Consider the following 17179-nt stretch of genomic DNA (forward strand, 5'->3'; position numbering starts at 1 on the left):
GCAGGCGACATGTCCCAAACGAAAGACACGGTGGTCCTGGCATACAGCGGGGGTCTCGACACCTCCTGCATCCTGCTGTGGCTGAAGGAGAAGGGCTATGACGTCATTGCTTACCTGGTGAGCTGTGCTCCATGTTGTGATGTCACCTGACCGCCCTCCTGCATATCTCCATGGTCCCAACGTGGAAGGGGCTATCCTAATTGGGGACATGCTCGTGACAATTTGGCTTGCCACATTCCAAAAACAAAGGGGACTTGACTCTTTTCAGAGCCCCCAAGTCCTCCTTTTGGCAATAGTATGAAGGTGGACTTCCCCTTTAAATCTGGTTATCATATGTAGAACCTTAGGGGTGCTCCCCCCAGCAGCACTGTGTGGGGGAGGGACCGTGACTACTGCAGGGTTCCACAATATGGTGCTGGGAGCGGCTGTCATTTTGTGGTGGGCGGGGGAGGGGTGGCTGTACAATCGGGAAGCTGAGTCATTTCTCCAAAGCAGGGAGTGGCAGATGCCAGGGAGGGGCAGATTCATTTTCTTCAGGATGTCTCTGTGCCCGGATGCGCTGAAAAAACACGAAGCAGAGTTAACGACATGGGGCCTCCGGCTGCAGCTTTCGGGCCCCTGATGTGATCCCTAGACTGTCCTGCAACTTTCTAATCTTACTTTGAGATTCAATTCCTAACAATTTTTAAGATCTCTGTTTGCTGTCACTGAACAAAAACCTTCTTCTTCTTCTTCTTCCCAAAAATCAATCCTGAGCCAATACTTCTCACATCTGAGGTTTCGTTACAATCGAGTCTAGACAATCCTCTGTGATGTAAACACACCCACAGGACAAATCTCTAACTTGTTACAATGTATCGAGTCTACTGAAGTTTTAATGGATTAGATGAAACTGTAACAAATCCTCAGCCATCAGAAGTCTGTAAATTTTGTTGGTCTCTGAAAGTAAATAAGAGTTCTCTTTTAGTGATGGTCAGTTCGCAGTGTTCGCCAACAAACACAGGTAAGCCCTTGTCTGTACCTGTGCGCGAGCCGGTCGGAAATCAAATGCAGTCACCGGGAGCAGGCAGCTCCGAGGGGGTCTTCATCGGGCTGTTCTCGGAACTGCCTGCTCCCGGTGACCACATTTGATTTCAGACCGCCACAGGTAAGGGCTTAGGCTACTTTCACACTAGCGTTCGGGTGTCCGCTCGTGCGCACCGTTTGAAGGGGCTCACGAGCGGCCCCGAACGCATCCGTCTGGGCCCCAATGCATTCTCAGTGGAGGCGAATCCACTGAGAATGCATCCGCCTGCCAGCGTTCAGCCTCCGCTCCGCTCAGTGAGCGGACACCTGAACGCTGCTTGCAGCGTTCGGGTGTCCGCCTGGCCGTGCGGAGGCAAACTGATCCGTCCAGACTTATAATGTAAGTCAATGGGGACTGATCCGTTTGAAGATGACACAGTATGGCTCAAACTTCAAGCGGATCCGTTCCCCATTGACTTTCAATGTAAAGTCTGAACGGATCCGCTCAGACAACTTCACACTTAGAAAATTTTCTAAGTTTTAATGCAGACGCATCCGTTCTGAACGGATGCGAACGTCTGCATTATCGGAGCGGATCCGTCTGATGAAACATCAGACGGATCCGCTCCGAACGCTAGTGTGAAAGTAGCCTTACCTGTGCATCGCCGGACGGGTGAGTCAAGATGGCAGCCCGCATGCGTTTGTTGGCGAACACTGCGAACTGACCATCACTGTTCTCTTTGACAGCAAGCAGAGATCATGAAAACAAAAAGGAATAGAAACCCAAAGTCTATTACAAAGTCCTTTAATCCTGCATCGATAGGACCCTACAGGTGTCTTATGTGTGGTCACCGAGCTTTCACCGGTCCCTGAATGGCTGCAGTGATTCACCATCTGCTCATATAGTGAACTGTGTGGTCAGACACCAGGAAAGCTGGGTGACCTGTATTATCCCCTTTATGAAGGAGTTTGCAGTTTATTTTTGGGGACACAGCATAACATGGGGAGGGGGATCTGGACCCCAATAATTAAAAAAAAAATAAAGGTTACATGTGGTTCTGGACGTCCAATATGATCATTTATAATTCTCCACTCCTATATAGGCAAACATTGGGCAGAATGAAGACTTCGAGGAGGCGCGGAAGAAAGCGATAAACCTGGGAGCAAAGAAGGTAACAGCAAGATGATTACTTATTGTCCTACAGTCATCCTCTCTCCTGAAATGGCTGATAACAGGGGTCAATAGACTGTATTCTCCTGTCCTACAGTCATCCTCTCCCCTGAAATGGCTGATAACAGGGGGCAATAGATTGTATTCTCCTGTCCTACAGTCATCCTCTCCCCTGAAATGTCTGATAACAGGGAGCAATAGACTGTATTCTCCTGTCCTACAGTCATCCTCTCCCCTGACATGGCTGATAACAGGAGGCAATAGACTGTATTCTCCTGTCCTACAGTCATCCTCTCCCCTGAAATGTCTGATAACAGGGAGCAATAGACTGTATTCTCCTGTCCTACAGTCATCCTCTCCCCTGAAATGGCTGATAACAGGGAGCAATAGACTGTATTCTCCTGTCCTACAGTCATCCTCTCCCCTGAAATGGCTGATAACAGGGGGCAATAGACTGTATTCTCCTGTCCTACAGTCATCCTCTCCCCTGAAATGGCTGATAACAGGGAGCAATAGACTGTATTCTCCTGTCCTACAGTCATCCTCTCCCCTGAAATGGCTGATAACAGGAGGCAATAGACTGTATTCTCCTGTCCTACAGTCATCCTCTCCCCTGAAATGGCTGATAACAGGGAGCAATAGACTGTATTCTCCTGTCCTACAGTCATCCTCTCCCCTGAAATGACTGATAACAGAGGGCAATAGACTGTATTCTCCTGTCCTACAGTCATCCTCTCCCCTGAAATGGCTGATAACAGGAGGCAATAGACTGTATTCTCCTGTCCTACAGTCATCCTCTCCCCTGAAATGGCTGATAACAGGGAGCAATAGACTGTATTCTCCTGTCCTACAGTCATCCTCTCCCCTGAAATGGCTGATAACAGGGAGCAATAGACTGTATTCTCCTGTCCTACAGTCATCCTCTCCCCTGAAATGGCTGATAACAGGGGGCAATAGACTGTATTCTCCTGTCCTACAGTCATCCTCTCCCCTGAAATGGCTGATAACAGGGGGCAATAGACTGTATTCTCCTGTCCTACAGTCATCCTCTCCCCTGAAATGGCTGATAACAGGGGGCAATAGACTGTATTCTCCTGTCCTACAGTCATCCTCTCCACTGAAATGGCTGATAACAGGGGGCAATAGACTGTATTCTCCTGTCCTACAGTCGTCCTCTCTCCTGAAATGGCTGATAACAGGGGGCAATAGACTGTATTCTCCTGTCCTACAGTCATCCTCTCCCCTGAAATGGCTGATAACAGGGAGCAATAGACTGTATTCTCCTGTCCTACAGTCATCCTCCCCCCTGAAATGGCTGATAACAGGGGTCAATAGACTGTATTCTCCTGTCCTACAGTCATCCTCTCCCCTGAAATGGCTGATAACAGGGGACAATAGACTGTATTCTCCTGTCCTACAGTCATCCTCTCCCCTGAAATGGCTGATAACAGGGGTCAATAGATTGTATTCTCCTGTCCTACAGTCATCCTCTCCTCTGAAATGGCTGATAACAGGGGGCAATAGACTGTATTCTCCTGTCCTACAGTCATCCTCTCCTCTGAAATGGCTGATAACAGGGGGCAATAGATTGTATTCTCCTGTCCTACAGTCATCCTCTCCCCTGAAATGGCTGATAACAGGGGGCAATAGACTGTATTCTCCTGTCCTACAGTCATCCTCTCCTCTGAAATGGCTGATAACAGGGGGCAATAGACTGTATTCTCCTGTCCTACAGTCATCCTCTCCCCTGAAATGGCTGATAACAGGGGGCAATAGACTGTATTCTCCTGTCCTACAGTCATCCTCTCCCCTGAAATGGCTGATAACAGGGAGCAATAGACTGTATTCTCCTGTCCTACAGTCATCCTCTCCCCTGAAATGGCTGATAACTGGGAGCAATAGAGTTATAGGTTACTGTTCCCTTAAAGGGAACCCGTCATCAACTTTATGCTGATCTCACTGAGGGCAGCATAAAATAGTGACAGAAATGCTGATTTCAGCGCTGTGTCACTCTGAGCTAAAAGTGGTTACCGAGAACCAGTATGATAATCCTTGCAGCCCAGGTCTGGAAAAAGAGTCCCATCTACCTGAGAAGAGTCCTGGATATTATAATCTCCTGCTCTCCGTCCATCTGCTGATGATTGGCAGTTCTCTCCTAGAGAGAGAGAGAGAGAGAAAACTAGGTAGGAGACTGTCAGTCATCAGCAGGAGATCATGAATAACCAGGACTCTTCTCAGGAGGCCGTGACTCTTTTCTAGGCCCAGTCTACAATGATTGTGATGTTGGTTTTCGGCAGTCACTTACTTTTAATTCTTAAATGACAGACCGCTGAAATCATCTCACCTGTCTCTACTGTATTCTGGCGTTGGTATGGGCAGCATAAAGTTGATGACAGGTTCCATTTAAGAATTCGTAGTTTCTCTGTGTCCCTTCCGTTGTCTGCCGTGTATCTGGGGTGTTTCCTCTAGACCCGCCCCGTTATTCTTACTGTGGCCCCCCGTGGTAGAGGACTTTGGAGATGTGACCACTCTTTCCTTTAGGTCTTCATTGAGGACGTACGGAAGGAGTTTGTGGAAGATTTCATCTGGCCGGCTGTCCAGGCCAACGCCATCTACGAGGATCGCTACCTGCTGGGCACCTCGCTGGCTCGTCCTTGTATAGCCAAGAAACAAGTTGAGATCGCCAAAAGAGAGGGCGCCAAGTACGTCTCCCACGGGGCTACCGGGAAGGTGAGTGTCCTTTTAATGTTCAGATCTGGGGGGCTTATAAGTGTAAATCCCCCCCCCCCGCCCTCCCATTCTGTGCCCTTTCCCTATAACTGCCCTTCCTGAAGGATTCTGCTTCTTCGATAAGAAAGGAAACACCGTGAGATCAGGATGGAAATGAAAGAGTAAAGCAAACATGACCCAAAACGCGTGATGTAAAAGCAATAAAAAAAAATGCGCAGAAATCTCAGCAACTGTTTATAAAGCACAGCGATCCGCCCTGCACCCGCCATCCGTACCAACAATGAAGGGAGAAATCCCAACATAAAGTCCAGGAGCAGGAACCTCATTCTACATTGTAATGTCTACGAATGGCCACCAGATGGTGATGCAGGCCAACATTTGGTTTCTGAAGAGACCCAGTGGACTATCTACATAGAGAGACGTGTGTCTCAGGACATGCTGGGAGTTGTAGCTCCTCAAGCACAGGTTGCAAGTTATACAGCTAGTTATATATAAATGTACATATACAGTAGCATGCAAGAGTTTGTGCACTCCTGGTCACAATTCCTGTCACTGTGAATAGTTAAGAAAGTTGAAGATGACATGATCTCCAAAAGGCATAAAGTTACAGCTGACACATTCTCTTTGTATTTTAAGCAAAAACTATTTTTTATTTTCATCTTTCAAGTTTTCAGAATAACAAAAAAGTAAAAGGGCCCCAAGCAAAACTTTAGGCCCCCTTTGGCAAGTTTCACAGCTTGTACATGCTTTATATAGCAGCCAAGAGTCTTTCAGTTCTTGTTTGAGGGATTTTCGTCCATTCCTCCTTGTAGGCGTCTTCCAGTTCTGTGAGATTCCTGGGCCGTCTTGCATGCTCTGCTCTTTTGAGGTCTATCCACAGATTTTCAGAGATCAGGGGACTGTGAGGACCATGGTAAAAGCTTCAGCAGATCAGGGGACTTTGAGGACCATGGTAAAACCTTCAGCAGATCAGGGGACTGTGAGGGCCATGGTAAAACCTTCAGCAGATCAGGGGACTGTGAGGGCCATGGTAAAACCTTCAGCAGATCAGGGGACTGTGAGGGCCATGGTAAAACCTTCAGCAGATCAGGGGACTGTGAGGGCCATGGTAAAACCTTCAGCAGATCAGGGGACTGTGAGGGCCATGGTAAAACCTTCAGCAGATCAGGGGACTGTGAGGGCCATGGTAAAACCTTCAGCAGATCAGGGGACTGTGAGGGCCATGGTAAATCCTTCAGCAGATCAGGGGACTGTGAGGGCCATGGTAAAACCTTCAGCAGATCAGGGGACTGTGAGGGCCATGGTAAAACCTTCAGCAGATCAGGGGACTGTGAGGGCCATGGTAAAACCTTCAGCAGATCAGGGGACTGTGAGGGCCATGGTAAAACCTTCAGCAGATCAGGGGACTGTGAGGGCCATGGTAAAACCTTCAGCAGATCAGGGGACTGTGAGGGCCATGGTAAAACCTTCAGCAGATCAGGGGACTGTGAGGGCCATGGTAAAACCTTCAGCAGATCAGGGGACTGTGAGGGCCATGGTAAATCCTTCAGCAGATCAGGGGACTGTAAGGGCCATGGTGAAACCTTCAGCAGATCAGGGGACTGTGAGGGCCATGGTGAAACCTTCAGCAGATCAGGGGACTGTGAGGGCCATGGTGAAACCTTCAGCAGATCAAAGGACAGTGAGGGCCATGGTAAAACCTTCACCTTGCACCTTTTGAGATCTATTGTGTGTTTAGGATCATTATCCATTTGTAAAAGCCATCCTCTTCAGTTTCAGATTTTACAGTTGGTCTTATGTTTGCTTCCAGAATTTTCTGGAATTTCATTGAATCCATTCATCCCTCTACCCATGAAATGTTCTCCATGCTATTTGCTGCAACACAACCCCAAAGCAGGATTGTTCCGCCCCTATGATTAATGGTTGGAGAGGTGTTCTTCTCATGAAATTCTGAGCCCCTTTTTCTCCAAACATACCTTTTGCTCATTGTGGCCAAATAGTTTTGTTTTATACTCATCGGTCCACAGGACTTGTTTTCAAAATTTATCAGGCTCGTGTAGATGTTCTTCTACAAACTTCTGACGTTGAATTTTGTGGTGAGGACTCAGGAGAGGTTTTTTTTCTGATGACTCTTCCATGAAGGCCAAATTTGTGAAGGTGTCGCTGAACAGTAGAACAATGTTCCACAACTCCATAGTCTGCTAAATCTTCCTAAAGGTCTTTTGCAGTCAAGCTGGGTTTCTGATTTGCCTTTGTAGCAATCCTATGAGCAGCTGTCTCTGAAATTTTTCTTGGTCTTCCACGCCTTCTCTTGACCTCCACTTGTTAACTGCCATTTCTTAATTGCATTTCAAACTGAGAAAGTGGCAACCTGAAACAAAAGATGCAGGCTGAAGTTTTTACTATGGCTCTCACTGTCCCCTGATCTGAACTTCAGTGAAAATCTGTGGAAGAAGTCTGCAAGGAAGAATGGAGGAAAATCCCTCAAACAACAAGTGAAAGACTCCTGGCTGACTAGAAAAAGCATTTACAAGCTGTGATACTTGCCAGAGGGGGTGCTACTTGGTACTAACCATGCAGGGTGCCCAAGGTTTTTTAATTTTTAAAATGTAAATAATTTAAAGTAAAAATATAGTTTTTCCTTAAAATACAAAGTGAATCTGTCATCTTTAAAGGGGTTTCCCGCCATTTTTATATTGATGACCTATCCTTTGGATAGGTCAACAGTATCTGATTGGTGGGGGTCCGACACCCGGGACCCCCACCGATCAGCCCTAACTGCAGCCATCTCTCTGCTTTTCTTAGACCAGTGACGTTGTAGTATATGGGCTGAGTGCGATACTAAGCACGACCACTATACAATGTGTGGCGCTGTGCTTGGTGAGCGGGGAGAAGGACCTGGGTGAAGTTGGCACCCCATGTTCTTAAATGTCAAAAAGAAATACACCATTCGTTTGTGCTGCAAAAATGAACGTTTGCGCCGCTTTGGTTTCCGTGATATTGCGCGCTTGATTTTCTGAAACCCCGCCCACTTTCCACCCCATGTTTTTACATTTCAAAAAGAAATGCACCATTCCTTTGTGCTGGTTTGTGCCACAAAAATGAACGTTTGCGCCGCTTTGGTTTCCGAGATATTGCGCGCTTGATTTTCTGAAACCCCGCCCACTTTCCACCCCATGTTTTTAACCCTGACCCTAGACCCCCCCCAGGTGTGCTGCAGCTTGCCCCCTCCCTCCCCACAACTTTTTTTTGGGCGCAAGCATTTTATTTTTTTGCGTACGCTGACTGTGGCCGGCACTCTTAGCGTCCGGCCACTGTTAGCGCATCGCACACCCCACCGCGGATCAACTTCGGACGGTTAATCAGCGAGTTAGAATTTTTTTTAAAATTGTTTTTCACATTTTTTGGCCATTTATTTTATTTATTTATTTTTGTCTGTTTTAGGGTAAGTTCGCGAACACCCGTCCCCCCCCCCCCCCACACACACTCTCACACCAAATAAAGTTTATCACGCACACACACACTCCCCTACGGCCCGCCGGATGTTCTCGGCCGAGGAGGCATATACCCAGCTTGCCTCTGAGTCCGAGAGCCCCAGTGAGGACGAGGATGACCCCACTTTTCTTTTGTCATCCACGTCCTCATCATCTAGTGAGGAGGATGAGCCCCCAAGGCGGCGGTGACAGGGGACCGCCATGCTAGGGACCCTGTGGCCCACACTAGTACGAGCAGCTCTGGGGCTCATACTAGTTTTCCGGCCCACCGGAGCCCCCTACCGGTGACCTTGTCTGGTATACCCCAGAGCGTTTTGAGCCCGTGATTCCTGATTTTGTAGGCCGACCAGGAATCCTTCCACAGTGGGCTTCACTGAATACGACTACTTTTAGTCTTTTTTTTCAGTGACCACTTTGTGAATCTGATGGTGGAGCAGACGAACCTGTACGCCCAACAGTTCATTGCACAGCACCCGGGCTCCATTTTGGCTAGGCCCGGTGGCTGGACTCCGGTCTGTGCAGCCGAGATGAGGACGTTTTGGGGCCTCGTGCTGCACATGGGCCTAGTCAAGAAACCTAGTGTCAGGCATTACTGGAGTGGGGACGTCCTCTACCAGACCCACTGCTGGATAAGGGTTACCACCTGTACGTGGATAACTTTTATACTAGTATCCCCTTGTTCCAGTCTCTCGCCGCCAGATCCACGTCCGCTTGTGGGACTGTGCGGAAAAATCAACGCAGCCTCCCTACCCACCCGCTCCAGGTACCTATCCCCAGGGGTGCGACCCGTGCCCTTACCAGTGGAAACCTGTTGCTGGTCAGATATAGGAGGGATGTCCTTGTACTGTCCACAATTCACGGTAACGGCATCACCCCTGTCCCTGTGCGAGGTACCGTGACAACAATCCTCAAGCCCGATTGCAGGCGGAGCAAGCCGAGAACATCCGGCGGGCCATAGGGGAGTGTGTGTGTGCGTGATAAACTTTATTTGGCGTGCGTGTGTGTGGGGGCACGGGTGTTCGCGAACTTACCCTAAAACGGACAAAAAAATAATAATAAATAAATAAAAAAAAGGCCAAAAAATTTGAGGGGGGGGGGTCTAGGGTCAGGGTTAAAAACATGGGGTGGAAAGTGGACGGGGTTTCAGAAAATCGAGCGCGCAATATCTCGGAAACCAAAACGGCGCAAACGTTCATTTTTGCGGCACAAACGAATGGTGTATTTCTTTTTGACATTTAGGAACATGTGGTGCCAACTTCACCCAGGTGGGAGAAGGCCAAGACACTCACAGGAACGCCAGTGCCTTCTCAAACAGCTGATTGTCAGGGGTCCCAGCTGTTGGACCCCCACTGATCAGATACTGGTGACCAGTATAAAAATCATGAAAAACCCTTTTTAACTTTATGCTTCAACTTTCTTAACTGTTCACAGTAACAGTAATTGTGACCAGGGGCCTAAACGTCTGCATGCCGCTGTATGTACCCTCATACAGGGTCGATGGTTTTCAGCACTGCTAGGCGGACAGTTCCCAAACCACCCAGGGCAAAGTACCATACACAGGGGAACTGCACGAACAACAACTCCCAAAAAGGACTATATGCTCCTCACTGCCTCCCTGCATTCTGTCTATGGGTGGGCAGATGAGCCGACCTCGCTGCTCCCTACAGCTCAGTCCCTCCTACATCTACATGGAATTAATGAGTGCAATGACCAGACTGTGTTATATCAAGATGTGGCCACAAGAGGGAGACACAGATCACTCCCCAGACCATCCTCAAGAAATGTCATGTAAGGGGTTAACCCCTCTCCCGAAATAATCCATAGATCCCTCATCATCCTCTGTATCCGTTCCTGCACTGAAATCATATAGGAACATTTTGTAAACCAATGTAGCAGAGCTAAATTTCTTAATGTGTTTCTATGTGTTAATGTAGTAGATGTCACCTGCAGTCCTATGTAACACCACAGATAACACAGTGATAGCTCTCTGAGTACAGATAATGTAGTAGATGTCACCTGCAGTCCTATGTAACACCACAGATAACACAGTGATAGCTCTCTGAGTGCAGGTAATGTAGTAGATGTCCCCTGCAGTCCTATGTAACACCACAGATAACACAGTGATAACTCTCTGAGTACAGATAATGTAGTAGATGTCACCTGCAGTCCTATGTAACACCACAGATAACCTCTTGATATCACTTTGGGTGGTGCCACGTGACAGACTCGGCTCTGCTGCCTTAGTACAGTGATCGCTCACCACTTGCTCTCTCTTTCAGGGTAATGATCAGATCCGCTTTGAACTGACCTGTTATTCTCTGTATCCGGAGGTGAAGGTAAATCTCATGTTCTCTGCATCCACCTGTGACCAATGGAAAACCTTCTCATGGGGGCGTTAATACTACTGCAAATGTACTATTATACCTCTCCACTCAGTGCTGTATACATATACAGTACAGACCAAAAGTTTGGACACACCTCCTCATTCAAAGAGTTTTCTTTATTTTCATGACTATTAAGGCATCAAAACTATGAATTAACACATGTGGAATTATATACATAACAAACAAGTGTGAAACAACTGAAAATATGTCATATTCTAGGTTCTTCAAAGTAGCCACCTTTTGCTTTGATTACTGCTTTGCACACTCTTGGCATTCTCTTGATGAGCTCCAAGAGGTAGTCCCCTGAAATGGTCTTCCAACAGTCTTGAAGGAGTTCCCAGAGATGCTTAGCACTTGTTGGCCCTTTTGCCTTCACTCTGCGGTCCAGCTCACCCCAAACATCTCGATTGGGTTCAGGTCCGGTGACTGTGGAGGCCAGGTCATCTGGCGCAGCGCCCCATCACTCTCCTTCATGGTCAAATAGCCCTTACTTTCAAAGATTTCCCAATTTTTCGGCTGACTGACTGACCTTCATTCCTTAAAGTAATGATGGCCACTCGTTTTTCTTTACTTAGCTGCTTTTTTCTTGCCATAATACAAATTCTAACAGTCTATTCAGTAGGACTATCAGCTGTGTATCCACCTGACTTCTCCTCAACGCCACTGATGGTCCCAACCCCATTTATAAGGCAAGAAATCCCACTTATTAAACCTGACAGGGCACACCTGTGAAGTGAAGACCATTTCAGGGGACTACCTCTTGGAGCTCATCAAGAGAATGCCAAGAGTGTGCAAAGCAGTAATTAAAGCAAAAGGTGGCTACTTTGAAGAACCTAGAATATGACATATTTTCAGTTGTTTCACACTTGTTTGTTATGTATATAATTCCACATGTGTTAATCCATAGTTTTGATGCCTTCATAGTCATAAAAATAAAGAAAACTTTGAATGAGAAGGTGTGTCCAAACTTTTGGTCTGTACTGTACATGTATCCGTGCACCCCAAATACAATGCATAGAGTAGAACCGGGTGACATTAGTTACTGACATTTTCCTTCTCTCTGCAGATCATCGCTCCATGGAGGATGCCGGAATTTTACAACCGTTTCAGGGGACGCACTGACCTAATGGACTATGCCAAGGTACAAAACCTATATAATATAATATAATATGTTCATGTCAATAGGAGCAGTATTATAGTAGTTATATTCTTGTACATAGGAGCAGTATTATAGTAGTTATATTCTTGTACATAGGAGGCAGTATTATAGTAGTTATATTCTTGTACATAGGAGGCAGTATTATAGTAGTTATATTCTTGTACATAGGAGCAGTATTATAGTAGTTATATTCTTGTACATAGGAGGCAGTATTATAGTAGTTATATTCTTGTACATAGGAGCAGTATTATAGTAGTTATATTCTTGTACATAGGAGCAGTATTATAGTAGTTATATTCTTGTACGTAGGAGGCAGTATTATAGTAGTTATATTCTTGTACATAGGAGCAGTATTATAGTAGTTATATTCTTGTACATAGGAGCAGTATTATAGTAGTTATATTCTTGTACATAGGAGCGGTATTATAGTAGTTATATTCTTGTACATAGGAGGCAGTATTATAGTAGTTATATTCTTGTACATAGGTGCAGTATTATAGTAGTTATATTCGTGTACATAGGAGCAGTATTATAGTAGTTATATTCTTGTACATAGGAGCAGTATTATAGTAGTTATATTCTTGTACATAGGAGGCAGTATTATAGTAGTTATACTCTTGTACATGGGAGCAGTATTATAGTAGTTATATTCTTGTACATAGGAGCAGTATTATAGTAGTTATATTCTTGTACATAGGAGCAGTATTATAGTAGTTATATTCTTGTACATAGGGGGCAGTATTATAGCAGTTATATTCTTGTACATATGAGCAGTATTATAGTAGTTATATTCTTGTACATAGGAGGCAGTATTATAGTAGTTATATTCTTGTACATAGGAGCAGTATTATAGTAGTTATAGTCTTGTACATAGGAGCAGTATTATAGTAGTTATATTCCTGTACATAGGAGCAGTATTATAGTAGTTATATCCTTGTACATAGGAGCAGTATTATAGTAGTTATATCCTTGTACATAGGAGCAGTATTATAGTAGTTATATTCCTGTACATAGGAGCAGTATTATAGTAGTTATATTCCTGTACATAGGAGCAGTATTATAGTAGTTATATCCTTGTACATAGCAGTATTATAGTAGTTATATCCTTGTACATAGGAGCAGTATTATAGCAGTTATATTCTTGTACATAGGAGCAGTATTATAGTAGTTATATTCCTGTACATAGGAGCAGTATTATAGCAGTTATATTCTTGTACATAGGAGCAGTATTATAGTAGTTATATTCTTGTACATAGGAGCAGTATTATAGTAGTTATATTCCTGTACATAGGAGGCAGTATTATAGTAGTTATATCCTTGTACATAGGAGCAGTATTATAGTAGTTATATCCTTGTACATAGGAGCAGTATTATAGTAGTTATATTCCTGTACATAGGAGCAGTATTATAGTAGTTATATTCTTGTACATAGGAGCAGTATTATAGTAGTTATATTCTTGTACATAGGAGCAGTATTATAGTAGTTATATTCTTGTACATAGGAGCAGTATTATAGTAGTTATATTCTTGTACATAGGAGCAGTATTATAGTAGTTATATTCTTGTACATAGGAGCAGTATTATAGTAGTTATATTCTTGTACATAGGAGGCAGTATTATAGTAGTTATATTCTTGTACATAGGAGGCAGTATTATAGTAGTTATATTCCTGTACATAGGAGCGGTATTATAGTAGTTATATTCTTGTACATAGGAGCAGTATTATAGTAGTTATATTCTTGTACATAGGAGCAGTATTATAGTAGTACATTTTCTGATAGGAGGGAGACTCCTATACATTTCCCAGGCCATATAACTCAATGAGACAGATAATTCGCTGGTTCTGGAGGACTTATTGCCTGTGATGAATTCAATATTCCTTATTAGTCAGGATTGCAGTTGTCACTGATTCTTCTCCTCTCCTCTGGTCCCAGTCCTGTGATCAGTGACTTTGCTTCTACATAGAAGGGGGTAATTATCTCTTACACCGGTCCTGGGTGCAGGTTGTGTCTGTGTGTGGGATTGTGATGAGCAGGGGTCGGGTGTGACAGATTTGCCCCCTGGCACAGCCCGAGCTGCTGATTATTACCCATTCAGAATAAACAAAGAGCGTCATTAATTGACTAACAAGCTCTTGAAAATGAATGAGATGCTGGGAGCAGTGGAGCCGCTGGAGCGCGACGCTTCTCCCGATGTTACAAGGACAGTACAATGTGCTGCTCTGTCCCATCTGGGGCCCATACTGCCGGCCCAGCTGTGACGCAGGGAGCACGGTCCAGAACATCCCCTGTGATACAATACATTCATGCCTATGACTGCCTCTGTTCCTGGGAAAGCTGTGTGTGCAGCCATGCCGATTATAGGAATAGAATTATTCTCTGCCACCACAAGAGCTTACAATCTAATAGCTCTGTGTTACACACCAGAGAGTCAGTATTATACAAAATCAGATCGATTAAGTGAAATTGTCTAATACTTTCAAACTTGAGTTTTACTTTGTGTATTTTGCTACAAGCCCTAGGACTTGGCAGTATTATATGGGCACTATAAGGCAGGGTTGGGTATTGTATTGCGGTATTATTGGAGTGTATGACTATTAGGCAGTGTATGGTATTGTTTTATCCTGAGTATCATTTGGAACTCTATGGAAACCTTCTTTGGGGACTGTGGCAGTATTAGTTGGGGACTGAATGGCAATGTTGTTTTGGCATGTAGTACAGTGACACTATACTAATGCTTTATTTGGACTCTGTATGGCGGTATCATTCAGTCACTACATGGCAGCATGATTTGGGCACTGCAGAGCAGTATTAGTCCGGAGTATTATTTGGGTATTGCACTGGTGGTATTATTTCACAAAGTAAAGAAGCATTATTTGGGCACTGTATGGCAGTATTAATTGGAGCACTGAATGCCAGTGTTCTTTTAATACTGTATAATGGTATAGTTTAGGCACCATGTGACAATATCATTTAGGTTTTGCAATGTGGTACTCTGACACTGTATATAGCCGTAACTTGAGAACACCATGGCGGTATTATTTCACACTGTATATAGCCGTCACTTGAGAACACCATGGCGGTATTATTTCACACTGTGCATAGGCATAACTTTGAGCTTAGTATGGCAGTATTATTTTTACTCTGTATATAGGCAAACTTGGGCACTGTATGGTGGTATTTTACGGGGTATATAGGAATAACTTGGGCACTGTATGGTGGTATTTTACGGGGTATATAGGAATAACTTGGGCACTGTATGGTGGTATTTTGCGGGGTATATAGGAATAACTTGGGCATATTATGGAGCTTTCTTTCCCGCTGTGTAGATCTATAACTTGGGCACAGCTTGGCGGTATCACTTGGCCGTTGCATGCTGCTGGTTTCGGTGCTGTATGGACTTTTTGAAGGCTCCATCATTGTAGATGTAGTTTTCCTTACTTCAAAAAATATATGGGCCCCAGACAATGCCCTGTCTAGGGGCCCACACATGGTTTGATTTGGCCCCGGGGCGATCTCCAGACAATAGTTGTATTGGAATTTCTCATGTGAGGTAAAGGCATCTCTCCTTCGTGTCCTCCATCGCCCCGAGCCGCCTCTTATCAGACATCTGAAGGAGCTGTGTCAGTGAGATCGCTATCAGGGAGACCCTCACTCCCTCTCCCACCTGTGCCCCCCTATAATGGTGGCATTCAGACCCTGGGGCAGCGGATGGATAAGTTAAAGCCTGGCTACTGATTAACTGTCCACGCTCACACCGACATGGGGCCGTCACTGCATTCTGAGGGGCTTCATTCACTGCAGGGACAATTCATTCCAGGACCATGAAAGCAGACAAATTGGAGTATTGTTAGTGCAGGTTATAAAAACCTCAGAGGACAAAGAGAGCAAAGGAAATAATGTTACAGGGTATCGCAAGGTATCCGAGCACTGGACATTGGGTTAGAGTATACCAAAGGGTATCCGAGCACTGGACATAAGGATACATTATATTACAGGGTATCTAAGCACTCGACGTAGGGATACGTTATATTACAGGGTATCCGAGCACTGGACATAGGGATACATTATATTACAGGGTATCCGAGCACTGGACATAGGGATGCATTATATTACAGGGTATCTAAGCACTCAAAGTAGGGATATATTATATTACAAGGTATCCGAGCACTGGACATAGGGATACATTATATTACAGGGTATCTAAGCACTCAAAGTAGGGATATATTATATTACAAGGTATCCGAGCACTGGACATAGGGATACATTATATTACAGGGTATCTAAGCACTGGACATAGGGATACATTATTTTACAGGGTATCTAAGCACTCGACGTAGGGATACATTATATTACAAGGTATCTAAGCACTGGACATAGGGATACATTATATCTCAGGGTATCCGAGCACTGGACATAGGGATGCATTATATCTCAGGGTATCCGAGCACTGGACATAGGGATACGTTATATTACAGGGTATCTAAGCACTCGACGTAGGGATACATTATATTACAAGGTATCTAAGCACTGGACATAGGGATATGTTATATTACAGGGTATCCGAGCACTGGACATAGGGATGCATTATATCACAGGGTATCCGAGCACTGGACATAGGGATACCTTATATTACAGGGTATCCGAGCACTGGACATAGGGATACATTATATTACAGGGTATCCGAGCACTGGACATAGGGATACATTATATTACAGGGTATCCGAGCACTGGACATAGGGATACATTATATTACAGGGTATCCGAGCACTGGACATAGGGATACATTATATTACAGGGTATCCGAGCACTGGACATAGGGATACATTATATTACAGGGTATCCGAGCACTGGACATAGGGATACATTATATCACAGGGTATCCGAGCACTGGACATAGGGATACCTTATATTACAGGGTATCCGAGCACTGGACATAGGGATACATTATATTACAGGGTATCCGAGCACTGGACATAGGGATACATTATATTACAGGGTATCCGAGCACTGGACATAGGGATACATTATATTACAGGGTATCCGAGCACTGGACATAGGGATACATTATATTACAGGGTATCCGAGCACTGGACATAGGGATACATTATATTACAGGGTATCCGAGCACTGGACATAGGGATACATTATATTACAGGGTATCCGAGCACTGGACATAGGGATACATTATATCACAGGGTATCCGAGCACTGGACATAGGGATACCTTATATTACA

The 17179-nt window shown here is 44.9% G+C and overlaps 1 protein-coding gene across 1 annotated transcript in view; it reads left to right on the forward strand.

Moving 5' to 3' along the window:
- The window catches only part of ASS1 (argininosuccinate synthase 1), a 78552-nt gene that overhangs the window by 28993 nt on the left and 32380 nt on the right, over positions 1–17179 (forward strand). Inside the window, exons 3-7 of the mRNA XM_040404863.1 lie at positions 2–117; positions 2109–2177; positions 4718–4906; positions 10680–10736; positions 11851–11925. Coding sequence (XP_040260797.1) covers positions 10–117; positions 2109–2177; positions 4718–4906; positions 10680–10736; positions 11851–11925 — 498 coding nt within the window. The 5' untranslated portion in view covers positions 2–9. The remainder of the gene's footprint in view (position 1; positions 118–2108; positions 2178–4717; positions 4907–10679; positions 10737–11850; positions 11926–17179) is intronic.

Source organism: Bufo bufo, chromosome 8 (genome assembly GCF_905171765.1).
Source record: "Bufo bufo chromosome 8, aBufBuf1.1, whole genome shotgun sequence".
Lineage (NCBI taxonomy): Eukaryota > Metazoa > Chordata > Amphibia > Anura > Bufonidae > Bufo > Bufo bufo.